The following is a 25857-nucleotide window of genomic DNA, read 5'->3' on the forward strand; positions in this document are numbered from 1 at the left end:
CCCGCCCGGCCCCGCCCCTCGCAGGCCCCCGCCCCCTGTGCCCGGGCCCCGCCCCAGCTGGACTCTGAAGGGCCGGGATCCGGGCTGCTCCGCCCAGTCCTCGCCAGTCTCCTCCCGTCTGACCCTCACAGCAGCCTAGTGACAGAGGCCAGCCTTCATCTCCGTACGCTGAGGAAACCGAGTCGAGAGGCTCAGCAGTTTTCGCAAAGACGCACAGCTTCCGTCCACAGGAAGCCCCAGGGCAGGTGCGCTCGCGTCTGCAACCCCGGGTGCGTGCGGGGCTTATCTGCCGGGGAGGAAGGCGTGAGGGCTGCCACGCGCAGTGTTGCACACCCGGCAGCTCCAGCAGCGCGAGTGCGATCGCTCCCAGCCCTGGACGTGGCGGGACTGGCTCCTCCCGGGGGCTCCGGGGAGACACGCCGCAGGCCGGGGAGCTGCGGGTGGTCCCCGGCAGGCTTGGGGGGCTCCTGGGCTAGTGCACACACCCGCCTCCGCCTTCACCCTCCCGTGGGCCCCCGTGTGTCTGTGCCCAGATGTCCTCTGCTGACAAGGACGCCAGGCAGAATGGGTGGGCGCAGCCTAACGACCTCATCGTGACTGATTACATCTGCAATGGCCCTATTTCCACAAAAGGTCACCTGCTCAGGTATTGGGGGTTAGGGCTTCAACCTATGAATTCTCAGGGGGCGGGGATACAGCTCAACTATAATGAAATAAAGTGCCTCATGAACAGTTAGGGCTCTGGCGGTCACCTGTGACTATTACAGCAGCAAGAACAACAGTGAAGGGGCTCGGGGGAGACCCCAGCTCTGCCCCGCAGAGCCTCCTCCCAGCCCTGTTCCCCGGGGCAACCGCCCCCTCCCCAAACCGGGCCTCTGGATCTCATCTGAGGGAGGAAGTGGATCAGCGCCCTCCCAGCGTACCTGTGCTCTGATTCTGCCATGAGCTCCAACTGCATCTGTGCACCCATCCCACCTGTGTGCCAACGTGTGCCAGGCCCTAGAGGTCAGCAGATGGGGGCCTCAGCAGCAGAGCTCACCATCTGCCCCTGGTCCCCGACGTGATTCAGCACCATGCCTCCTTCGAATGTCGGGACTAGGAGCCGTTCCAGCAACTCTGGGGCCTTGCAGAGAAGTGCCTGGCCAACAAGCCCCCACCGCCCCCACCTCAGGGCATGCCCCCTCCTCAAGGCCTCCAGAAGGCATCCAGCGCCCCACTCGCTGGGTCCCCAGCACGCCTGCCCCTCCTCAGTGTGCACCACTGGATCTCTGCGTCTGAGGCTGCGTTCAGCTGTGTCTGTGCTGGCCCTGAATGTTGGTGGGGGCTGGCGGGGGTCCACAGGGAAAGCCCAGTGCAGCTGTGGAGGCCTTGATCAGCCTGGTGTTCTGCGCCCACTAAAAACTACAAAAGGAAAATTGCACCTTGATGTTGTCACATAAACGACCGTTTTATGCGGCTAGAACCAGGGGCCACGTACTGGGTTATTCATTAATATGTTTCCAGGGCAGTGAACAAAAGACGCTTTTATTACCCAGCAAATAGCACTTTTCCACCTGACTAGATCACACCACTTAGCAGTAAAGGGGACAGCCCTGCCCCCCAAGGTTGCTGGCAGCCTCTCTGTCCAGCAGCCCTGAGGGACCAATGAAGCACTGGAGGCCCGGTGACCCCGAGGTGACAGCCAGTGTTTAATTGACACGTCTGTACCTGGCAAATGATTGCTGCTTTATAGGAGATGTTTGGCTGGGAGAGAGGAAGGGATTTTTATCTGCGGTGCACGGATACAAGGAGTGGGGGAGGAGTTGACGCTTCTGGAGGCCCTCTTCCGTGCTAGGCTGTTTGGCCTGGGGCCTGGAACAGTGCCGGGCACACGGCAGACGTTCAGTTAATAGTACTTGAAGGATGAACCCGGTTAGGCAGGTGTTCTTACCCCCATCTCACACGTAGAGAAACACAAAGAGGTTAAGTCTTGTCTGAGGTGACACAGCCAGCGTACCAGCTACCTAGGACAGTATGACCAACATCCCCAGCTCAGCGGAGTAAAACAGCCATCATTTGCTTCGCTCAAGAACTTGCAGAGCGGGCCGGCTTTGGTGGAGACGACGTGGCTGGCATCTGCTGGGGGCGCTCAACCTCAGGCCGAGACACCCCCATTGAAGACAGCCCCTGGTGGAACCTTGCCTGAACCTAGATATCGCATATCTTTCCACTTTAATACATTCTACTGCAGAAGTATATTTTCCGAAAGGATGAAAATATAGTTCTCAGAGAAATACAAACCGCACCGAAACTGTCAGTTTCATTTAACGCATGGATGAAGGAGTTTGGCCAGATGGCAAAGCTGGTTCTGAGAAGGGCGCCCCAACCCCGGTATGTCCACATCTGGTCCGAGGAAAAGAAAGGAGGCTGGAGTCGGATTGCTAAGCTGGACTCCAACAGGTTAACAGATCACGGGGCAATAAACCGTAACCTTCAGGATTATCTGCCAGACGGAAGTGATTTGCAGTTTTACAGGAGAAACAATCACTTGGAGCTTTGCTGTCTCCTCCAAGTGAATGTCTAACTTGAGGCACCTGGGCCTGCTCAATAAAAAATGCAAGTCCAACGCGGTGACACTCCCTGGGAGGGTCAAAGGATGCTCGGGAGGACTGGCTGGGCCATGACTTCAAGGATACAATGAAGGGACACAGTGCCACCCGCCTGCCTTATTCCTGAGTATTGGGAAATTTTCCTAAACACCACTTATATGAGTCTGGGACTGCCATAGCAAAGCTCCAAAAACGTAACCACCAGAAACGTATTCTCTCCCAGGTCTGGAGGCCAGAAGGCTGAACCCGAGGTGGGCAGGGCCGTGCTCCCTCCGAGGGCTCTCGGGGACGTCGGTCCCGCCTCGTCCAGCTCCTGGCGGCCCGAGTTCCTTGCTTGGGGCCACACCGTCTGTCTTGGCCTCCAGGGTCACCTGAATTTCTCTCTGTGTCTGTGTCCTGTACTTTTCTGTCTCTTACAAGGACACCCGTCACTGGACTTAGGGCCACCCTAATCCAGGATGACCTCATCTGTACTTGATTACATCTGCAAAGACCCTATTTCCAAATAAGGGCCCATTCTGATGTTCTAGGGAGACATGAGTTGTAGGGGAAGCCAGTCCACCCAGTACACCGCTCCAGCCACTTGGGGTTATCGTCCCCCTATAAAGAGTCCCAGCTGGCACAGAAAGGTTGGGTTCAGATCCCATGAGACATGGAGGAAGGTGTCCGTAGGTGGCTGGAGCCCAGGTGAGGGCAGGGCCCTGACGCTGAGGAGTCTCGAGCTTGAAAGTTGATCTTCATGCTGAGAAAATCGGCAAGCTGGCCTTGACTGGAGGGGTGGGCAGAGATGCGAGGGGGCAGAGTGGAGCCCAGCAGCCCCCGACCCAGCACTGGCATGGGGGGTGGGGAGCCGGCAAGGCGAGCCCCCCCCCGCCACGCCCTCCACAGGGGAGGTGGTGGGGAGAGCCAGGCCGCGGCGGGACAGTGGGCACACCCCCCCCACCCCCGGCAGCCCCTTGGCTCAGGGATTCTGGTTCTAGGAACTTACTTTACAGCATACCCCTTGCAACTGGACAGGTATTTCGAGCAGGAGGTTTTCGAATGAGAGGCAGAACAACAGAGAGGAGATGAGGCAGCCGTCCCGGGTCTGATCCGGCCACATTGTCACCACAAAAACAAAAAGCGAGCGAACAGAGGGAGGGAGACAAGGGCGGAGGAGACTCTGAGGTGGACAGGGACGTTCACGGTCTGGAATGTGGCGAGGGCTTTGCGGCCGTATACATACATGAACTCGTCGGACTGCTCGACTGCTGGCTAGAACACAAGCGGCTGGCGGCGTGTGAATACAATTATGAACACAGCAAAAGCAGGCACACGCAGACCCAGGGTCTCTGGGAGGACACACAAGCGAGGAGCACAGTGGGGACGGGGCCCACTCCCTGGACGGCCCCTGGTGGACTCTGGAGCCCCCAGCAGGTGTGTGCCCGCTATCTGTTTAAAGGGATAAATGGCCCCACGGACACCTCCATCTGAGAAAGACCTTTTTGGATGCTGTGGTGCGTTGACGGGTGGCGCCCAGGGAAGAGGAGCCCAGTGGCCTCTGCACATGAGGGTCTCGAGGTGAGACCCCCTGTGGGCCATGGTGGGCGAGGCCGGAGCGGCAGGCCGGGTCCCTCCGAGAGCCCGCACCACCGTGCACACTTCTGGTCCCAACCACGAGAGTACATTTCTGGAGTTTAAGACGCCCAGCTGTGGTTCTTGGTCTCACACAGGGAGGGGTGAGGGCTGGGGCCGCTGGGGACCTGAGCGGGACCCTTCCCCAGTGTGGGAGGGCAGGGGGCAGCCAGGGGCACAGCAGCCCTTTCTTGAAGTTGTTGAGGAAGGGCCCTGTGGGAGGGACATTTGTTGCTGAAGCAGTTTTAGGCCCAGGAGGCGAAGGGCCCCAGCTGAGCAGCCGGCGGAGAGGTGGCCTGGGGGGGTCTCGCCAGCACCATCAGCATCAGTGAGGTCCAGGGCATCGGGGCCCCAGGACCAGAGACACGTGGAGGCAGCCACACCCTCGGGGAGGAGGGACCCTGAGCCCATCCCCAGGGGACAAGGGCCGACTCTATGGGCAGACGGGACAGACGCTCCTCACCTCCACCCTCCACAGACTCTTCTAGAACCTTGCCCCTACCCCATCCAGTTCCCCTCCCCTTCGACCTGGGACAGCCTCGGGAACCCCCCTAAGGTGACACCAAAGCTAGGTCCAGGTCATAGGTTACAGGTTGTGGCCTCTGATGCTGGAACGCTCACTCCTGAAGCTTGAAAACACAAGTTCATCAACATCGTCCCGAGGTCAGAGTCCAACACCGCTCTCCCCGTAGCCCAGCCAGCCCCTGGGAGCCCCCACGAGGCCCTTGTTCTGGCTCATCTCCACTGCCTCCTTCCCTCTGGGCCCTGTGATCCCACTGGGCCCCACTGACAAGCCAGGACAGCCTCCCTCGTTTAGGCTCAGCTGACAAGCAAATTCAGTTTCACCTTCTACCTGAATCCCCTCTGCGTGGAACCTGACATTTTCACACGTTCCAGGGATGGGGTCGTTCCAGGACTCATTACTCTGCCGACCTTCCCTGGTTCCCAAGCCCTAGTCATGAGGCCTTGGGAGTCCCACACCGTGCCCCCCGTGGCCCCATGGCCCGTGATCCCTGTAGCCCTACTGCCCGTGCTGCTGTGGCTACGACATCTGGCTCAGGCAGAACCATAGGGACAGGACACGGGTGCAGGCGTGCAGGGGTGCAGGGCCAGGATCGGCCTGGGAGGCGCGGGAATCTGGGGGGATGGGACCGTTTCACATCTTGAGCGTGGGGGTGGTCACATGACTGTAGGAGTTGGTGAAAACTTGCAGATCTGTACCCTGAAAAGGCGGGGCTTCACTGAGCATAAATTCTACCCACATTTACAGGAAAGGACTCCCACCAGGTGGGTTCACTGAGGGCCCGCCTGAGGCCTGTCCCCAGACAGGCAGGGCTGCATGGCTCCGCAGGACCACCAGCCAGGGACGCGGGGGCACTCCGCTGGGTCCCTCCCGGCTCCGTCTTTCCAGGGCCTAGATGTGGAAGAACTCTCCACACTCAGAGTGCCCAGAGAGATTCTCAGCCAAGCCCCTAGTACCCCCCTCGGGGCCCAGATGGGACCCCAAGGACCCTGAGCTGCAGCCCTGCTGGCCAGGCCCTGAGAAGCTCCAGGCGCCCGGCTGGCCTCACCTGGGCCTGGCCCACGGGCCGGGTGGGGGGTCACACACTGCTGGCCCTGTCCACACGAAATCCCATTAAACACCGGTAGGGTCAGGATGCCCATAGGAAAGGGTTGGGAATCTAACCCGATGGGTCTGGTTCCCAAGTCTGCGCCCATCACCACTAAACCCCTGCCCTGCCAGGTGGGACGCCCACAGAGCTCATGGTGGGGGCTGATTCCCCTCACCGCCAGGGCACCCAGAGGCCAGGCCGGGGGAACCTCAAACCCGGGCCCCACTTCCTCTCCTGAGAAATGGGGGTGACCCCGCCAGGCTATCAGGAGCAGCTCAAGGGTCTTGCAGGTAAAATGCCAGAAACTGGCTGAGCCGGATGGGTTCTGGAAAATCCCCTCCACCCACACGGGCGCCCAGACGGCAGAATCCAGGTGTGGGCCTCAGGCCCCACCGTCCTGAAGGATGAGGAGGCTGGACTCCCACCCCCGCCCCAGGGACCCCGAGTTCTCACCTCCAGCGCGTCCGGCCGCACTGCACCTTCCCTCCTTCCCACGGCTGTCCACCCAGCACCTTGCTTGCTGCGGCTCCGGGGTTTGCACGGCTGTCCTCTCTGCTGGAATGCCCTTCCGAAACCTTGTGACTCGAATACTCAACAGAAATGCCCGGGTGTTTTCAGAGGCAAAGCCCCTGCCACGTGGGTCTCTTCCACTGGGCTAGGGGGGCCCTTTCTGGATCCCTGACCACCAATTTCTGTAACCCTAGCTGTTGGCGGAGCCTAGCATACACAGGTGCTCAATAAATGCTTGCGGAATTAATTAAGTGGACCGTCCTGGGCCGCGAGAACACGCAGCCCACGCACCTAGTAGCAGCCTTGGTACCTGGCACTCAGCCCAAATGACCCGGAGACACAGTTGGAGAGCTGTCCTCCCTCACCACGACCACACAGCTGTGCAACCGGATGGTCTGCCCACGAGGCAGTGAGCACCCCATCACAGGAGGTGTGCAAATGGATGCTGGAAAGGGGTGCGGGCCTTCGGGCTGCTTTGGCTCTGGGGTTTGCATAGGGGCGTGGACAGCATCCCCAGGAGACAGGCCCCGCTGCAAGGGGCCCCTCTTGGGGACGGGGTTCCCGCTGCCTCATGTCGGGGCAGGTGGTGCGGAGCAAGCCCAGCCACTTCTGATGCCAGCAGCCCCCCCTCCCCTCACAGCTCCTTTCCATGGGGCGCCTCCTCCCCTCCCAATTGGGGCACCAGGCTTCAGGAGACCAGAGTGCAGCACAGACAGTTGGGGCTCGTAAACCCGGCCAGCCCACCCTGCCCCGCCCTGCACAGGCCAGGCCTCCCACTCCAGGTGACCCCCGCGCTCGAAAAGCCACCAGGGAGCACTTTGTCACTGAGGGCAAGCTTGCCGTCAGACACTTCGCAGGGGACACTCAGAAGGCCTTGGGATTTGAGGCATTTGCTGTGCGGACCCTCAGGGGCCACTCCCAGGGCCTCCACGGACCTCCGACCCCATAGGCCCTGCTGAGGGAGGCTCAGAGCTCCCCTGAGAGCTCGGGTCCGGGTTCCAAGGCCCCACAAGCCCCGGTTCTGATGGGGAGACTGAGGCAGAAGGCAGAGGCCTGCAGGAGGGGCAGACTATCCACCACGGTGTGTCCTCTTCAGCAGGCAAGGGACGAAGATGCCCCAAGCACAAGGCCTAGATACCAGCCCCCCAGACAGCCCCAGCCCCCTGGCTCCCTGCCACAGATGCGACCCCACATTCCACGCACGCCTGTCACTTTAAGCTACCTGGCTGTCCCCTCCAAACTGCTCGGTTCACATTCTCAGGGTGGGGGGGTGAGGCGCTGACACGCCCTCCCAGCCGCCTATAAGGCACAGGGTGGGGAGCTGGGGCCTTGCCGCCTGCCGTCCTCATGGCCCTGCTGCTCCTGGGGATCCTGCTGCTCCTGGGGCTCTGGGGGCTGCTCCGAACCTGCACCCGCACCCCCTCCCCCGCCCCTTGCTGGCCCCCTGGGCCACGCCCACTGCCGCTCATTGGAAACCTGCACTTGCTGCATGTGTCGCAGCAGGACCGGTCACTGATGGAGGTAGGTCAGGGCCGGCGGGTCCTGGGCACCCCAGCCCCAACTCAGGGGGAGCTGAGCCTGTGTTCCAGGACCCCCGTGGGGTAGGAGTTCTGTGTCCCGGCCTGGCGCTGGCCTGGCAGGGGACAAAACAGGCCCAACTGCCCACCCTGCCTTGAGGAAGAGAAAGATGTCCCACCCTACAGGGAAGCAGATGGGCCGTTTAAGGAGCAAGGGGCCAGGAGTGTCAGGCCACGAGGGCTTCCTGGAGTAGGCAGCATTTGATGAGCGCCTACAGAAGAGCCCAGACTGGGGGCAGTGGAGGGGAGGAGGCAGTTGCTCCCGGAGTGTAGGACCACGCGGCAGAGGTCCCGTGAGGGAAGGAACCAGGACTAGCACACAAATGTGCCTGCGGTGGAGGGCGCCTGCCGGGTGTGGCTGCTCCCAGCCTGAGTTGGAGGCTACATGGTCCCGGCCCCATGTTGCGGGCGGGCTGCCCTGCCCTGCAACCAGGAATGGCCGGCCCAGAGCGTGAAGCAGAGGTGCAGGCCTGGTCACCCGCCCCACAAGGCCTGCACAGCCAGCCCTGCCCCAACCACAGCTCCCGCCATCACGCCCCCGTCCTTCTCCAGAAGCACTGCTGCTTCCTGGTGGCCCCCCCGGCCCTGCGTGTGGGTGGACCCTCAGGGGAGCTACTGCAGGAAGCACCCTGGGCACCGGGGTTCTCAGGCCGTGCCCGGTGTCGCACCCAGGGGCCACCGTCCAGTGTGGGGAGTGGAGCGGGTGTGGACAGGAAGGGCAGGTCTGGCTCCGTCCCTCGGTGCGTGTGATGGACGGCAGTACACATCTTGCCTCCGGGCCTCAGTTTCCCCATGTGTAAAGGCACAGAAGGGGGATGGGCACACGCAGAGGAACCAGAGGCTAGCCCTTGCCCTGCAGTCTAGTTCTGTCTCTCCAGGCTGGGCACAGGGGTTCATGTGAGGTCTGGGCACCCCCTGCTCCTGTCCGTCTGGGCTTCAATGCTGGGGGCATCTGAGCGGGGACAGGGCCTCTGCTCCCTGTGCAGACCTCTGGGCTTCTAGCACAGGCCACCCCGCAGACAGCCCCTCCTACCGCCCACCTCCTCGTCTTGGGGTTCCAAGGAGCCCTCTCTGCTGTTTCCTGGAAAAGAAAACCACGACGGTGACACTCAGCACCAAGGGTAGCCCCCGGCCTTCCTCGTGGATGGGGAGGGGGCTCAGCGGGATCCAGCAGGACACTGGCCCCGGGACGCGGCTCCAGCCAAACACACCTTCTGTTTTTGGGCTCCTGGGCCTTTGCTCATGCACACCCACAGCTGTCCCGGTTTCTACAGACCATGCCTGGGCCACCCCTGGCTCTGAATCTACCCCGTGCCCACTCTACGCGGGTACAGCCCCAGGGGACTCACAGGGGGCTTGGGGGTGGGGCCGCTGGCTGATTCCTGCCTGTCCCCACCAGCTCTCAGAACGGTACGGGACAGTGTTCACTGTCCACTTGGGACGCCAGAAGACGGTGGTGCTGGCTGGCTACGAGGCAGTGAGGGAGGCCCTGGTGGGCACCGGGCCGGAGCTGGCTGACCGGCCCCCCATCGCCATCTTCCAGCTCATCCAGGGAGGTGGGGGTAGGTGTACAGTGCAGGGTAGGGAAGGGGCAGAGGCCAGCTGAGCATAGGAGTCCCTGGACCCCAGGAGGGGGGGTCTGCGTCTCTGAGCAGCAGGAGAGTGTGCCCAGCGTGGCTCCTGGGGACACAGTGTCCACATGGAGGAGACCATGACACCCCAAGAGTGGGCGAGGCTCGCCAAGGCCAGCCCTTGGGAGAAGAGGCTCAGGGGTGGGGGTGAGGCTCCCCTCAGGCCCCCCGCCCTTGCTCCCTACCTGCATCACCCAGAGTTGCTCATGGGAAACTCGTCTGGCCTGCAGGCATCTTCTTCTCATCGGGGGCGCGCTGGAGGGCCGCCCGCCAGTTCACCGTGCGCACCCTCCACAGCCTGGGTGTGGGGAGGGGGCCCGTGGCTGACAAGGTCCTGCAGGAGCTGAGGTGCCTCATGGGGCAGCTGGACTGCTACGGAGGTGAGTGGGGGCCAGGACACCCTCCTGTGGGGGCCCCCTCACCCCCTGAGGCCTGTCTCCCTCCCACTCCAGGCCAGCCCTTCCCCCTGGCCCTGCTGGGCTGGGCCCCCTCCAACATCACATTCACGCTGCTCTTTGGCCGGCGGTTCGAATACCAGGATCCTGTGTTCGTGTCCCTGCTGAGCCTTATTGATGAGGTCATGGTCCTCTTGGGGACCCCCAGCCTACAGGTGAGAGGTGGCTGCTCCCGGCCTCGGGGTGGGGGGTGGTCTCAGCACTGTGCCTGCCCAAGAGAGGTGAGCTGCCAGCTTGCAAAAGCAGCACTGCATTCAGAGCCAGGGGGCCCGAGGTATGGCCTGCTGCTGACACTGATTGGTCATGGGACCCCAGGCCAGTCCCTGCGCCCTCTGGGCAATGAGGGGGGTGTAGGGCAGGGTGCCGGTCTGCCCCCTCCCACACCTGCCCATCAGTAGCAGTGCACCTGCTCAGAGGTAGGGATGGGGACCGCGGCTCTCTTCCCTGGACACCGGGTTCGATGTCCCCGGGCCGCCCCAGCCCTTAACCCCAGGGACTCTCTGCCCAATGTGGGTCCTTCACCGTGTCACAGGAATGACACGAAATGGCCCTGTTTTCAGAACTCCCAGGGGCATGTGCATTTACTCTCTTCCAAAGCGTGACGTGTTCGCCATCGTGACCATTTCTGTGATAGGTCGCTAAGCGCACGCATCCGGTCATGGTGTGTGTGGTTACGGCCGTGAAGCAGGAGCTGGCCATGGAGTCTCCGGTCCTCATGCTTCAGTCCTAGGAGCCTCTGACGTCCTCTGGGTGGGAGGATCTGGCCTCCTCGCCGAAGCGGGCCGTCCCAGGAGGATGAAGGCTAGAGGGGTCAGAGCAGAATGTTCCGGGCCTCCATCCCTGTGCCAGCTCCTTACCGCAGAGGCGCCCTGTGTAATTCGATCTAGGGATCACTAATGCTCTGGGGGACACCCAGCCATCATTGTGCACCAGGAGAGCCACGGACATCTGTGTGCCGGGCACGTGCTGGCCCCGCAGACAACCTGGTCACAGCGGGGTCAGCTGAAGCTCTGAAGTTTGCGAAGTCTTTGTTTTCATGACTTTAATGAGGGACAACCCCCTCCCCTCTCCGTCCCGCCGGCTCTGCTGGATGGAGAGCAGGCATGATCACAGGTGGTAACCTGTCCAGCGGCGCCCCCTTCCTGACCCGGGACAGAGGGTTTTGTGGGAGCTCCCTGGGCTGCTGGTCCTGCCAGGAGGACCAGGGCCCCCCCCAGCTTGGCGCCTGGCGCCCTCTCGTGGGCACGGGCAGCACCCACCCAGCAGGTCGGCCTGGAGTCTGGGGGAGCGCCTGGGGACCTACCTGCTGGAGGGTGTGGGGCCCGCTGTGAGGCCTGAACCCCAACCCCACCCGCCGTCTTGTCCTCCACCTCCAGCTCTTCAACATCTACCCCGGGCTTGGGGCCCTCCTCCAGCTGCACCGGCCTGTCCTGCGGAAGATAGAGGAGGTCCGAGCCATCCTGAGGACCCTGCTGGAGGAGCGGCGGCCCCCCACACCCAGGGGAGGCCCCGTGAAGAGCTACATGGACGCCCTGATTCAGCAGGGCCAGGTGTGGGTGAGACCCATCCTACCACCTAAGAGGCCTGGGGGCATCTGGGGGTCCCACCCCAGGAGGAGCGGGGTTGGGAAGGGGTCCATGCTGCTCCTGCACCACCTCCTCCACCTCCTAGCTGAGGGCCCCTCTGAGCCTCGGTCTCCCCATCTGTGAAATGGGCCTTTGCAGTGGCGGCCTCAAGGGGTGGCTGGTGCTCAGCGGACTTGGGTCTGTCTTCTATTCCCTTCTTGAGCCCAGAGCTGGGTGGGGGGCGGGGAGCGGGTGGTCCACGGAGCCCAGCCTCCAGCTGAGTCCCGTCCAACCCACCTCTGCAGGGGAAAGACCCTCAAGGCCTGTTTACCGAGGAAAACATGGTGGCCTGTGCCCTGGACATGGTCATGGCTGGTACAGAGACCACATCGGCCACGTTGCAGTGGGCTGCCCTCCTGATGGGCAAGCACCCGAGTATTCAAGGTGATCTCCCGGCCTGTCTTCCCAGCACATGGCCACCTGCTGGGTGGGTGGGGGTCCGCCAGGGTCTAGGGGATCAAGGCTCCCAGGGACGCTAGTGCCTACGCTCTCACCTGCAGGCCGGGTACAGGAGGAGCTGGACCGTGTGCTGGGGCCTGGGCAGTCCCCCCGGCTGGAGGACCAGCGGTCACTGCCCTACACCAACGCCGTGCTGCATGAGGTCCAGCGGTTCATTACCCTCCTGCCCCACGTGCCACGCTGCATGGCGGCTGACACCCAGCTGGGCGGCTACCTGCTTCCCAAGGTGGGGACCCCCCTCCTGGACTCTGACAGGGTGGGCAGGGCTCTCCCTCCCCCTTCCCGCTCTGGGTCAGGGCAGGTACCCCTGGGAGTCTCGAGGGCCAGGCTGGCCTGGAGGGACCCTGTCTCTCAGTGCACACCCCTGGGGGCAGGGGGTACCAGGGCCAGCCCACCTGCTGCCCCACCCACAGGGCACACCTGTGATCCCCCTGCTGAGCTCCGTGCTCCTGGACAAGACGCAGTGGGAAACGCCCCACCAGTTCAACCCGGGCCACTTCCTGGATGCTGAGGGGCGCTTTGTGAAGCGGGCAGCCTTCCTACCTTTCTCTGCAGGTACCCACAGCCCTCGTGCGTGGGGACAGCACAGGGCCCCTCGCCCCCAAGTGGCCTGGTCACAAGGGATCTCAGAAGCTCAGGCTCAAGCCTGCTGGGCCTCCCTCTGTCCACAGCCCCTGGCAACCCAACTCTGCCCCTCGGAGCTGGTCCGCATCCCGGTTACTGCAGACCTTGCTCTCAGACCGCCCCCACTCCAGGCCCTCCCTCATTCCCCCTGAGACTCCCCTCTCCCTCCACTCCAGGAAACTGGCCGGGCTCCCTGGCACAGCCCTACAAAGAGCAGGCCTGGAGCCCCCACCCTGTGCCTCGGTTTCCTCTGCAGGCCGCCGCATCTGCGTGGGGGAGAGCCTGGCCAGGTCGGAGCTGTTCCTGCTCTTTGCCGGCCTCCTGCACAGATACCACCTGCTGCCCCCGCCCGGCCTCAGCCCTGCTGCCCTGGACACCACGCCCGCCCCGGCCTTCACCATGCGGCCGCCAGCCCAGGCCCTCTGTGCAGTGCCCAGGCCCGGGAGCTCTGACCAAGGAGACCCAGGAAGAGTCTGAGTCACTCCCCCAGATCCCAGCTTGGGGTGCTCTGTGGAGGACGGAGGCAGGAAAAATGGATGGACAGACAGAAAGTCCCCGCTGGGCTCTTTGCTGTGGCCCCCAAAGCCCCTCCTGGGCCTGATTCTGTTCTTTTGGGGGCTCAGCCCCCTTCCAGTTCCCCTTGCCCAGAGGTGTCTCAACCCCTTCTCCTCCGGTCTCCCCAGGGCAGCTAAGGCCCTCTCCTCACCCTCTGCCCTCTGCGCCCAGACCCCTTGGCCATCAGCGTTGCCTCTGTCTGCACCCAGGCCCCCTACCTGTACCTCAGGGTCCCCTCATGCCCCAGTGGTGAAGCATCCCCTCCCCACGCATGCTTCCCTGGGTTCTCCGGGGCCTCCTCTTCCCAGTCCCCCTCCATGCTGCCCCCATCCCTTTGCCCACAGGGCCAGCGTTGGCCAGGCACCCACCAGGCACAGAGGTGCCACCTGCAGCTGGGGTGCAGCGAGACAGCAGGTGGCAGGGTGACGTCCACCCAGAGGCCAGCCTGATACCCGTGTTCCCAGCACACTCACTCTGCACTGTGCCAGGCCCTGGACCGCTGGGTCTCCTGTAGACCCCACCCTGTTCCTGCAGGTTGTGGGCAGCCATGTCCAGGAGGCGCTCTGCCTGGGGAGCCAGGACCAGGCGAGGGACGGCTGCCACCCAGAGGATCGGGGACACTGCAGGGGGGACAGCAGAGCTTGAGCAGGAAGGATGAGCGGGAGTTTGCAGGGAGGACGCTGAGGGCCCCTCACACTTGACGCCATCAACTTCACAGGACCCTGAAGCAAGTGGGGACACAGACCCCAAGGCCCAGCTTCCATTCTCCCCCACACCCAAGATATACCAAGGCCTCTAGGAGATGGCCTCTGGGCAGGGGGCTGTTGTGACAGGGCCCAGAAGACCAGGTCAGGGGTGCACCACGGGGGGCCCTCCAGCATGGGCTTCCACGGGCCACCCCCACACTGACACACTTCCCGTTATCTGGTGTCCTGTCCTGTATCTGGCGACCCATTGGTGACCTGGGAGCCTGGCGGGGTAGGATTGTCCCCATCCTCCCCCGGCCCAGGCTCCGGGTGGGGGGCGCAGGGGCCTGACAGAAGAAGTGAGGCAGCCTCTCGACCAGCTGCCAGGCCCCAGACCCTTTTCTCTGGCCCCTTCTGACCCCCCATATCCCTCGTCTGCCCCTCGACCCTTCCCAAAACTGAAGCCTTGGCTTTTTAAATTCAAAAGCCTGTCTGTGTAGAAGGAAAACTCCCGTCTGAGGCAGGGCTGGAGGAGAGGTGGAGGGCCGGCTGAGGCCGTGACACTAATTAGCAATGCTTGTGAAGCCTGCGTCCGTCCCCAGGGAGAACAGGCTGTGGTTTCCGCCCACCGAAGGGAGGACAGGGCAGGGGGTGCAGATGAAGTGACTGTTCACAGCTGGGGGAGGGTGGACAGGTCCATTGAAGGCCGGGTTCTTCAGTCAAGCAAGGTGTTGGTGACACTGGGGGTGGCTCCCAGAGAGCATAAACCCGGGACATTTCCTGGGGCAGCTGCAAAAGAGGGTCCCCGAGGGTAGCGTCCACGCAGAGTGCTCCCCACGGGAGAAAGGATATGGGTCAGGGCGTGTCCACATCTGGGAACAGTGTCCAGGGGTGAAAATGAAACTGTCAGGACCGTACCCATCAATACACAAACCTCAAACACCGGGGGTGGGGGTGGGGGTGAGTCTCTTTGAGACCTTGGTCAGGGCAGTGGCCACGGATGCTTCTGGATGTGCCGCTGCCCGTGCTGGGCCCCTGTAGGGGAAGGGAAGGGGGTATTCTGGGGAGGATGATGCTGGGCGGTGTCCACACACTTTGCTTCTGGGAAAAGCTAGGTGGTGGGTGCGGAGTGTGTTCTGTCGTTGCATTCCTTCTGTTGGTCTGCAACATCTGACACTGAGGGAAGAGTTGGGAGCCCCCCTGCAGGGCTGGGCCGCTTTACTGTCCGAGGTCACATGGTGCAAACAGCAGGGATCCGACCTAAGTTCATCTCCATGAATGAACTGCGAGCATCCTTCAGACCAACACAGAACATTCCGGAATGGCCATGGAAACTCTTTCAAGAAGCTATGGGTGGAAGAGACTCGGCTGCTCGGGGTGGGCTTGCTGGGAGGAAGAGGGGAAATGCGAGCGTTTGAGGGTCTCCTGTCTTTGTGGTAAATCCAGTGCTGCCCGGACCCTGTTTCCAGAAGCCGCTCCTCACGTAGGAGCGTGGTCCGCGGCACCTCCCAGGTCGGTGGGCTTCGGGCGGGGTGCAGAACCTGAGCCCTGTGTTTCCTAACTTACGAGAACAGGCGTCAAAATGAACCACTTTCTGGTGACTCCAGCTCTCTCCAAAGAAGCCAATGGGGTTAGCTGATGTTTTGATTTGCCAAGAACAAATCTGAGAAGCCTTTCAGCCAGGTGGGAAGGTGTCCATCCTGCTGGAAAGCTCTCCACGAACACGCTGCTCTGGGCCCCTCCCCCAGGCGGGGGCTCTGGCGGAGGACGGGGAGGATGGAGGACACGCCGCAGCTCTGGCTGGGTGTCAGGCGGGAGACCCCCACGGTGACCTCGATGCCCTCCTGGTCCATGACAGGAGCCTGAGCTTCCCGGGGCCCCGACACCAGGTGCCCCCAGCTCGGCTCCCTCAGGCCTGTGGGCTGGTGGGGGGCCCCTGCCACTCCATGGCCAGATGCAGATCTGAGGTGGGCTGGGCGCAGGGCTGGTATGTGTGTGGGACCCTCGCCCAGCCTGGTCCAGGGCTCGGGAGGGAGCAGGGCCGCGGGCAACGCTCCACCTCTGCAGGGAATCGCTGGGCCCCCCATTTTCAGGCTCCCTCACCCCCCCGTCGGGAATTCGCCAGGTGCTGGGACCTGGGGGCGGGGCCCAGGAGTGCCCAGGCCGCCACGTGGGGAGTATCTGGAGAATATTGTTCCCTTCCTCCCCCCGTTGATGGAGTTCACACAGAAAAAGCGTATTATACACTGAAAGAGCACAATGGGCCGAGTCTGATGTCGGACCCACGAGATCATCAGCACAACTATGAACACACCCCTCTCCCAGGCTGCCCTGGACCCCACCCACCAGGCCCAGCTCAGCGATCACATGGAGACCTGCGCCTGGGGCTGCCTTCCCCTCTGCAAAGGGGGCTCGCCCACCCACCGGCTCCTGCCCCACCAGGTGCACAGAGACCCGCCCTGCAATGGGGGCATGTGGCAAGGGCTCCACCATGTGGCGGACGGCTCGCCTGTCACCTCTGCCTCAAACCCTGGTTGTTTTGTTCCATATTCTTCCTGTGGTAAAACATACATAAAATTGACCATCTTAACCAATTTCCGCGTATAATTCAGGGGCACCGAGCACACCCACGTGGCTGTGCAGCCGTCCCCCCATCCGGCTCCAGAACCTTCCATCCCCCGCACAGAGACCCTGTCCCCGTGACGCACGGACCCCCACCCGCTCCCCCAGCCCCGGCCCCGCCCCCGCCATCTACTCTGTGTCTGTGAGTCTGACGACTCCGGGACCTCATGTGAGTGGGGTCCCCGTGCGTGTCCTTCTGTGTCTGGCTGGTGTCCCTCCGCCTCTCGTCCTGGGGGCTCGTCCCCGTGGGGCAGGGGTCCGGTTCCTTCCTTTAGAAGGCCGGTCATACTCCATGGTGTGGACGGACCACCCTGTGTTCGTCCATCACCTGTGATGGACACTTCCAAGTTTGGGGTCCTGTTTCTTACAGCTGCACCTCTAGTGAGCTCAGCCTCCAGGCTGCACAGCCTTGGGGAGAAGCCTCTGCAGACATCCATCAGAGGTCCCTAGACGTTGTGGGTCAGGAGGGGGCAGACGGCCTCCCTGAATGTCGGTTCCCACAGCTGCAGTGCCCGAGTCTTGGTTGTGAGGGAAGGAGCCTCTGGGGGCTGGCGGGCAGCTCTTGGCCCCAGATGAGGCTGTGGTCCAGGGCGGCAGGGGTCCTGGTTCTGTGGCCACCTTATGTCCCGAAGCCCCTCTGGCCGTAAGTGTCCCACCTGCCGCCGGGCAGGGCATCACCCGTCAGGGATATTCCTGCTGGGTTAGTGCTGGTTTATCTGAGCACAGACACAGCTCTCCTGCGGGCCCCGGGGTGGGAAAGCGTGGCAAAGGGCCACTCGGTAGCTAGTCCCCACTTCTCTGCAGGAAGTCAGGAGAGCCCAAGCCATGCTTCCCCGGATGTAAGGGAAGCCTGCTGAGGAAGGCCGCTTCTTCGGAGAGTGGGGCGGGGGCCGCGGACAGCTGTTGGTGGTGCTGATGGGCCGGCTGGCTCTGACACCCCCAGCCCAAAGTCCCAGCCCCCCATCGCCCATTCTGAAGTCCTAACAGTGCTTGAGACTGTCTACACTACAGACACGCAGAACTTCGTGAAGAACAGACATTCAGGCGACAACAAACCCGTTTTACCGTTTTCTTTCCAGAGCCCAGTGCTTTGCAGTGAGCTCTGCCCCGCGAGGCTTGTCTCTGCACTTGCTGGGGTGTCACGAATAAGCAGCTTGAGCGCGTGTCCCAGCCGCACCCGCTGTGTAGCCACAGGCCACGGTGGCGCCCCCTGCCCCGAGGGTTCTCTCCCTGCAGATGAGCTGACCCGCCGTCTCCAGAAAGTCCTTTCAGTGGCGTCAACAGTGTGCCCTTGTGGTCCATCGTCCCCTGTCCAGCGCCACTTTGTGGCTGTACCCGAGCTTCTTCCCTTTAACTGGGGAGTGCTGTTTACTTTGGTTTCCTGTTCGGCTGCTGACGGACATCTGGGTTGTTTCCAGTGTGGGGGGTGTTGGCGGGAAATCACCGGCCACCGTCGAGACGTTTCCTGGCCCAGTGGCCCCACGCAGACAGCCCCAAGGCACCCCTCACTGTAGCTTGGCCCCGGGACTCAGGCCCTCCCACATCACTGCCCTTGGGGCCTCATCAGAGGGCCATCTCCGACTGGCACCCCAGGCAACGGAGGCTGGTCCTACACCCAGTTACGCCTCTCGACAGCTTTGTCCAGATGACGCGTCTGTGTCCACTCTCTCTGCACCTTCCGCCAGGGGGACCTTGAGGGAACAGCACTTCATGCTCCGACCAGAGCTCTTAGGGAGGAAAGAGCCCCCCCTCCATCTGGTATTGGGGAGTGCCCTGCTCTCTCCACCGTATCCAGTAACAGACAATAGGACTTGGGACCCATCACATTTCCCTTTTCAGCTTGGCTTCCGGGAAACCCAGAACTACGGTTCTTACAACCTTGATTCCTTAAAAAAAATCTGCCCTTTCTTTGTATCTATGGGTCTTCCTTTTGTATGTCCAGCTCTCAGTGTCATTTTCAGGATGGCTCCATGCTTGGTCACGGTGAGGTTGGCACCCTGACTGTCCATGTCCCCAGATTATCTGTGGGGCCATGATGCCCACACACTGGTCTGTTGATGCGCTCACAGACCTGCACCGACGCGTGGTTCCGAAGTGCTTCCCTGTTCGAGTTCTAACCTGGGGGATACCAGGGAGTCAGGACTTCTCATCTGTCTCCAAAGCCACCTGGGCCAAAGAGGGGTTGGGCCCACCCAGAACTGGACGCGTGCTCATGAGTGTGACTGGGATTCCAGCTGCACCAGTGGGTGGGGGACAGGGCCAAATGCCCCCCAGGGAGAAGCGGAGCATGCCCCCTTTCCATGGGGGTGCCACCGAGGTGTGGGTGTTGGGTGGGAGGTGCGGCAGCATGACCTTCAGAGCCCAGGAGTCTGGGTTATGGGTGAGAAGAGGGGGGCCCCACGGACCAGCCCAGGCCCCTTTGGACGAGTGGGCCGCCCCTGGGCCCAGGCACCCTGAAGCCCTACCCCGTCATTCAGAAGCACCCGTTGGCACGGGTGCTCCATGGTAATGGAAGCTGAAGTCACAGCAGAAGCTGAGGTTGGGGACGGTGCTGGGAAGGGACACCTCAGGGAGCACAGCCGGCCCCAGGCCTTCTGGAATCAGGGGTATACACACAGGCCTGAAGCCCGTGACTCCATTAGCACCGTGGCACACAATATCAGCAGGTCGCCTCCACAGCTTCGTGGTGTTCTGGTTACCTACTGCACATGCCCCAGCAATAGGGTTTACAGACCTGCAACGTGAACAAGACTCGGCAGGGACAGCTCACCTCTGCATCACTGTCACCTGGGGCGGCTGCCGTCTGAAGACTCACCATCACCTGAGCACCCCTCATGGCCCCCCACGTGGCCTCTCCAGGTGACGGGGGCTTCCCACATCACAGTGGCCAAGTCCCAGGGGCACGTGTCCCGAGGGCGCCAGATGCCTCCTCCTCCTGCCCGCGCCCCAGGGGTCACACGGCGTCTCATCTGCTTCATCCCATGCTGGAAGCTGATGCACGTCCCAGGGACGGAGCGTCAAAGCCTCAGGGCTCAAGTTTTAAGAACACCGCACATATCCGCCACCCTGTGATTCTCCACAGGTCCCTAGAAGCGAGGTCGTCCTGAAGGTCCTGCTGACTTTTCCCACCAGCCAAGGATGTGTGGGCTGCTGCGCCCTGAGTGACTTCCAGGGGGTCAACCTGCGCGCTCTTCGGGGAACAGGGCGAGAGTGTCCTGTGTCTGTGCACACAGCAGGGACGGCCGTGGGAGGGCAGCCAGTGTGGTCACTGTCGACACCTGCCAACGGCAGGCCCACAGAGCCAGTGCTCAGAGCCAACAGCCAGGAGCACCACATGGGGAGCTTGCCGGGATGCCACCCCGGGGGCCTCAGCCCCGGCCCGACACACGCTCACTCTCAGGACAAGCTCTTCGCAGTCGGGACAGGGAAATGAGAACGGGATGCACAGAATAGGGCCACAGCCGACACGGGCCTGTTTTATTGAAAATGCAGTCCGGTTTTCCCTGGGACTGGTCAGTGAGTCCCCAGCAGGGAGGTGGGGGGTGGGCGAGCCACAGCCCGGACCCGCCAGGGAACATAGGCAGGTGACCTGGATGCCGGTGGCCGGCACCGGAGGGGCTACCTTCACCCGCCAACTGGGACAGACCACAGCTGGAGGGAAGGGCTGGCTCTGGTCAATCTCTAAGATGTTCCCAGTAAAAAAAATAGACCTTTCCCTCAATAAGCAACCTCCCTGGGGGCTAGAGGGCCACTGGGAGGCCAGGAGGGCACCTCTAGGTTATGCCGGGGTGGGTACTTTCTGCTGTAAAGGGACGAAAACAGGTCATCATCTATACACTGTCTGGCCAAACAGAGTCAGTCCCCCCAAGGGTCAGGTGCCAGCAGGCATGGGGACTCAGCGCCTGGGAGCCCCTGGGCCCGTTGGCCACTGACCTGCTGGTAACCCCGCCTGCCCCTCGTTGGGGCCCCACTGCTGAGCAGTGGGGCCAGCTGTGTCCTAAGCGGCAGCAGTGGCCCACTGGACACCCGCTAGGAGAGCAGCTGCAGCACCTGCCGGATACGCTGGGTCTTCCCTGGCGGAAGGGGGTCCGTGCCGCTGGCCTCGTCCAGCTCCCGCATCAGGGCTTCCGCCTTCCGCACTGTCACCTCCCGGGCGCAGCCTCTGAGCCCCTCCAGGTAGGCCAGCAGGGTCGAGAAGAGCTCATCGGGAACCTGGGAGGGCAAGAGGACGAGGGTGTCAGGGGTCAGGTGGGGTGGCGTGGGGCATGTGGACACTGAGCAGTGGGGAAACAAGGTGCTGCTCACAGCGTGGGCCCCAGCCTTTGGGCAGGGCTCCCGGCCCCGCAGCTGGCATCTCAGGCCGCACCCCTGCATCTGCAAGAGAACCCCCATGCCACACACCTGCTCCTGCTCTGTCCCCGTGCTGCAGGACCACGGGACTGGGGGAGGCGGGGAGGAGGGGCCAGCCTCCTGCAGTGACCCTCTTCCAGTCCTGGGCTGTTCCCTCCACGGGCTTCAGGCTCGGCAGCGGTGGGTTCTCAACCCCCCCGAAATGCCACTAAGTAAACAGGAGACAGGTATGTTTGTGAGGAGAGATCTAGGGTAAAGAACGGAGGTGTGAGGGAGATGATGCTGATATGACCGAGTTCTGCTGCCGTCACCCCAGGCCACCTGACTCCAGGCCTGGCTGGTCCATCCAGAGGCAAGAGTGAAGGAACAGCCGGGTCCACTCAAGAAGCAGTCAGTGACTCCCACATCTTGACTCCGAGGCCACAGCAGTGGGGCAGAGCACTGGCACAGACACCCAGGGCAAGGGACAGAGCGGGGCCCAGGTGGTGATCCCTCCACCCACGGTCAGGCGGTTCTGTCAAGGGCGCCGAAGCCACTCAACAGGGAAAGAGCCGTTGCTCCAATGGATGCTGTTGGGCCCACAGGATGTCTCCGTGCAGAAGCAGGAAGCTGGACCCCTACCTCCCACCATCTTCAGACGTCAGCTCAGAACAGGTCAAAGACCTGCGAGTGTGGGTTAAAGCTATAAACTCTTAGGAGAAAGCATCGCAGAAAATCCTCATGACCTGCGATTAAGCAACAATTTCTTAGATGGGACACCAAGAGCACGAGCAGCTAAATAAACCCCAGATAAATGGACTTCATCCAAACGAAAAGCTTAAAGGGGTGAACGTTCTCATGTGTGAGTTACAGCTCAACTTAGAGCACACGGCAGTTATCTGCTAAGAGCAGCCCCCGGCCACTGACACAGCAGGCGCAAGGGCTCCAGTGTGGTGGGCTGCGCACAGGGGGAGGGTACGAGAGTTCACGGGCTGGGGGGGGAGCCTTCCCCACCGCCCCCCACAGGCTGCCCCCTGCTTCCTCCCACGGGATGCCCCCACCCTCCCCCTCCACAAGCTGCCCCCCTCCGGTTTCCTGTGTTGGCAGCCAAGCCTGTGTCCTGCAGCAAGACTAGAAGAGTATATTCTGAATCTGAGGATGCGGTAGAGAAGACCCATGATCCCGAGCCCAGCCCATCAACCCACACGGAACCCGCAGGCAGGTGCACAGGCCACTGGGCGCGTGCAGCCTTGGCACCCCCACAGGGCACCACATCGGAGCAAAGTCTCTGATTCCAAAGTCAGAGGCCAAGCAAACAAACCACAGGCAACCTGGATAAAATAAAGGTTGTACGAGAAGATGTCCAAACTGTACTGTTGCCATCCTCGGAGAAATGCAGCGATGCGACCCATCCGTAATGGGAACAAGGCGCTCCAAGAGGCACACCGCGGAGGGAAGCTGTGTCCTCATCCACAGGTGCCACCGCCGTCCTTGCTGACTGCAGCCACACTGGGCTGGTGGGCGTCCCCCCAGCGCAGCGACGCGGGGCTCCGCGGCAGGTGCTCCCGGCCACCCGAACCGTCTGTTCCGCAGAAGCGTCTACGTGGACCCTCTGTCCATGCTGAAACACGCTGTCCTGTCACCGAGCTAGGAAGGTTCTCCATGCGTGGCAGCCTGGCCGCGGGACTTCCTCCCATTCTGTGGGTGGCTGTCTCACTCCTGTCTGTCCGTCTGTGTCACTGCGCTTGTGGAGCCGTGATTAAGGCACCTGTGCCTGACCCAAGGTCATGATGGGACAGCGTCAGCCCTGACATCTGCGGCTCTCACTTTAACTTTTGTTAGCGGTTGGGTGGGGTCACCTTCGTTCTCTGACGTGTGGACACCCAGCTGGCCCAGCGCGGCTTGTTGGGGACATATCCTTCCCCATTGACTGGCCTTGGCTCCCTCTCCTCGGTGCGTCCTGAACGTGAGGGGCACTTCCAGGCTTTCCCTCCAGCTCCCTTGTCAGTCCGCCCCGCGGTTAGATCGGGCTTCTGGATCTGTCTCATCCCCTGAAACCAAATCTTGTGTCCTGCTCCTGGAAGGAAGCGCTTCTGAACACAGTGGGGCGTGTGCACACCCACGCACGCACACACGTGCACACGCACGCACCCATGCCCTACGCAGGCAGGTGGCTGCTGTGAGGTCGGGCCTGTGTTTGCCTCTGCCTTGGGGTCTCAAAGTGAGGCCCCCGGGGGAGGCAGATGCTAGCCTGGTTCCTTCTACTCAGTGCGCCAGGAAGACTGGACACGTGTGGGACTGCAGTACAGTTTTGCCTCCTGTCATGGCGTCTGCTGTCCCAGCAGGCAGCACCGGAGGGCCGTTACTGCAATGGTCCCGCCAAGGAGCGTCCCGGCACTGTGCTGGGGGGTCACAGAGAGGCCCGAGTGTGGGCCACACAAGAGCCCGCAGAGGAGGGCCTGTCCAGGGTGGTGAGCTGCTCTGGAGGGTGCCCGCGGGCAGGACAGTGGGAGGGCCACGAAGGGAAGTGTGAGGAGCATGGCTGACCGTGGGGCCGGGAGGCAGCTGGACATAGGCCAGGATGCAGAGGCACCACTGTCCACAGAGTCTGGGGTCCAGAGCACCAAAGGATCCCCCAGCTTGCGCCCTAGGCTCCCATCCTGTCCCTGTTGCCCCCGCCCCACCCCGCTGAGCCACGCAGGCCTCAGGAGTGTCTGCTGAAGGAGGGCCAGGCCTTGTTGTCAGGATGACACACCAACAGCCAGCTTGGCCCTCTCCTCCCTTCCCGGCATCTGAGACGCCCCACCTGCCCCCCAGGTCATAGTCAACCACTTGCGGCTCAGGGGTCTCCTCTACCCCACTGCCCGTGCTGGACCCCATATGAGCTCTGACCCTGACCTCAACAGGATCACCACCCATGTGTCGATCCATCCTTCCATCCACCGGTTACTGCAGGCTCTCTGGAAAGCCCCTGGATACCACCAGTCCCCCAGCTGGGTTTTTAGATACACGTGCCCCATTTTCCGGGGCAGCCCAGAGAGCCCTGAAGGGTCAGTGAGAGCTGACAAGCCTGGTCTTCATGGGGTTCACGTTCCAGCAGGGCAGACAGGTAGGGAACTGGCAGGCTGCTGGGAAGCAGCAAGGCGCCATGCCCACCCGCTGCGGGAGGACGGTCCATTCAGTGGATGGCGCACATCCACACACACAGGAAACCTAACTCACCACATACAAGCTTAACCCCAATCGGCCAAAGCCCTAAATGTAAGAACAAAAACTAAAAAACTTACAAGAAAACAGACGTAATTTTCTTGACTTCAGGTTAGGCAATGATTTCTTAGTTATGACACGAAAAACACAAACAACAAAAGAAAAAATAGAAAAATCAATCTTCATCAAAATGACGTGTCCCTAGCACAGCTCCCACGGCTGTGACGACTAGGTGGCCTCAAGGGGACGGGCACGAACGGGAAGCAAGGGCCACCTGGCCGCAGCAGTGGTTCCTGGGGCGCCCTGGCCATCTCCCCCCAGGAAGCGGCTGCAGCCCCGGGAGCAGGCAGGGGGGTCGGCAGCACCAAGGCCTGTGTGCATAGCTTCCCGCTGGCTCCCCGTGTGTGATACCTGCTCCCGAGAGTGCTGAGGGGTCTGAGCTCCTGGGCACAGAAGTCCGGTGATGAGGGGGTGGGGGTGTGCTCCCAGCTGCGGCGAGTGGGGAGCTGGCACAGGGCTGTGCAGGACAGTGGGGTCACGGGGAAGGTGTGTGGCGTTTTTGTCCCAGAGGGGGCTCTGCCGCGGGCCACACCACCGGCCCATTACTCCTACAGCAACCCTGGACTGTGTGGACAGCTGCCCTCCCCCCATCCTGCCACACCCACAGCCTCGTTTCAGACTGTGGTTCTCAGGTGCTCCCTCTAAGGAGGTCCCCCTGCCCTGTCACGTGCACAGGGGCACTCTTGACCTCCCTGCCGCGGACCCACCACAGTTGTCATGAAAACTACTTGTCAAAACAAATGATGGCAGCAAGTGATGACGACCTGTGAGAAAACCCACACTGATACACAATCCACACCTGCCCCCGCCGCGTGCACACACCTCCCCCCCAGCGTGTCTACACACCTCCCCCCAGCGTGTACACACACCTGCCCCCCAGCGTGTACACACCTCCCCCCAGCGTGTACACACACCTCCCCCCAGCGTGCACACACCTCCCCCCAGTGTACACACACCTCCCCCCAGCGTGCACACACCTCCCCCCAGCGTGTACACACACCTGCCCTCCCAGCATGTCTACACACCTGCCCCCCCCAGCGTGTCTACACACCTGCCCCCCCAGCGTGCACACACCTGGTCACTGTCGTACATGTGGAGCAAGAGCCAGGTCTGCCTCGTCTTCTGAAATCTCCAGTTCTCATGCTTCTCAGCCCAGCTAAGAAGCAAGGACAGGATGTGTCAGGTGCTGGCAGGAGCAGCCGGAAAGGTCTGTGCAGCCCCCCACCTCCCCAGTCAGAGGGCAGCAGACAAGGAGCAAAAGCAGAGGGGGCTCAGGGGCCTGGCACCAGGAGGACACCTCACTTGCGCATGCCCGCGAAGCCTCGGCCGGTGGGCCTGCCTCCACACGTACGGCGGATGGCACAGGGCTCTTTCTCCCAGCCCTACAGTGCCACGATTTTATGCCAACGTGCCCATCCGGAATTCCGTGACATCAGCCATTCTTGCAAAGCCTTTATCGTGTGCTACGGCAGAGCCTGCCCACCAGAGTGCGGACAGCCTTTAAACCGAGAGCTGTGTGTGAGGGGTGAGGGACAGCAAGCCAGGAGGAGCCAAGAACCCCGACCCGGAGGGCCCCGCTGGTCTGGGCTGCTTGGATGTCAGGAACACAGAAAGAAACCCGGCCGCGCCAGCCCCGTGCCTCTGCTAGACCCGCCTGGCCTGCACCCTCCCGACTCAAAGGCCTCCGAGGGCCCAGGCTCCC

The 25857-nt window shown here is 62.2% G+C and overlaps 3 protein-coding genes across 5 annotated transcripts in view; 1 reads left to right on the plus strand and 2 right to left on the minus strand.

Annotated features, from left to right (window-relative positions):
• LOC105239687 (cytochrome c oxidase assembly protein COX19) overlaps positions 1 to 11511 on the minus strand; it is a 19662-nt gene extending 8151 nt beyond the window's left edge. Inside the window, exons 1-6 of the mRNA XM_034669658.1 lie at positions 11292 to 11511; positions 10574 to 10790; positions 9719 to 10196; positions 9252 to 9369; positions 6269 to 8983; positions 1040 to 5616 (exon numbers count right to left, since the gene is read on the minus strand). Coding sequence (XP_034525549.1) covers positions 1040 to 1205 — 166 coding nt within the window. The 5' untranslated portion in view covers positions 1206 to 5616; positions 6269 to 8983; positions 9252 to 9369; ... (1 more) ...; positions 10574 to 10790; positions 11292 to 11511. The remainder of the gene's footprint in view (positions 1 to 1039; positions 5617 to 6268; positions 8984 to 9251; positions 9370 to 9718; positions 10197 to 10573; positions 10791 to 11291) is intronic.
• Positions 7673 to 13187, plus strand: LOC100471780 (cytochrome P450 2W1). The gene is made up of 9 exons (XM_002924082.3): positions 7673 to 7846; positions 9302 to 9464; positions 9764 to 9913; positions 9986 to 10143; positions 11365 to 11538; positions 11859 to 11997; positions 12114 to 12298; positions 12486 to 12627; positions 12953 to 13187. Exons 1-9 carry the CDS (start codon positions 7673 to 7675, stop codon positions 13171 to 13173), a joined length of 1506 nt encoding a protein of 501 aa, XP_002924128.1. The 3' UTR covers positions 13174 to 13187.
• Positions 13188 to 20011: 6824 nt separating this feature from the next.
• The window catches only part of C10H7orf50 (chromosome 10 C7orf50 homolog), a 119413-nt gene continuing 113567 nt past the window's right edge, over positions 20012 to 25857 (minus strand). For 2 of the 3 annotated variants that reach the window (XM_034669664.1, XM_034669666.1), the window contains exons 3-4: positions 25230 to 25311; positions 20012 to 20771 (exon numbers count right to left, since the gene is read on the minus strand). In XM_034669664.1, coding sequence (XP_034525555.1) covers positions 20589 to 20771; positions 25230 to 25311 — 265 coding nt within the window. In that variant the 3' untranslated portion in view covers positions 20012 to 20588. The remainder of the gene's footprint in view (positions 20772 to 25229; positions 25312 to 25857) is intronic. The other variant, XM_034669665.1, reaches the window with a different exon arrangement.

This window comes from Ailuropoda melanoleuca, chromosome 10 (genome assembly GCF_002007445.2).
Source record: "Ailuropoda melanoleuca isolate Jingjing chromosome 10, ASM200744v2, whole genome shotgun sequence".
NCBI lineage: Eukaryota > Metazoa > Chordata > Mammalia > Carnivora > Ursidae > Ailuropoda > Ailuropoda melanoleuca.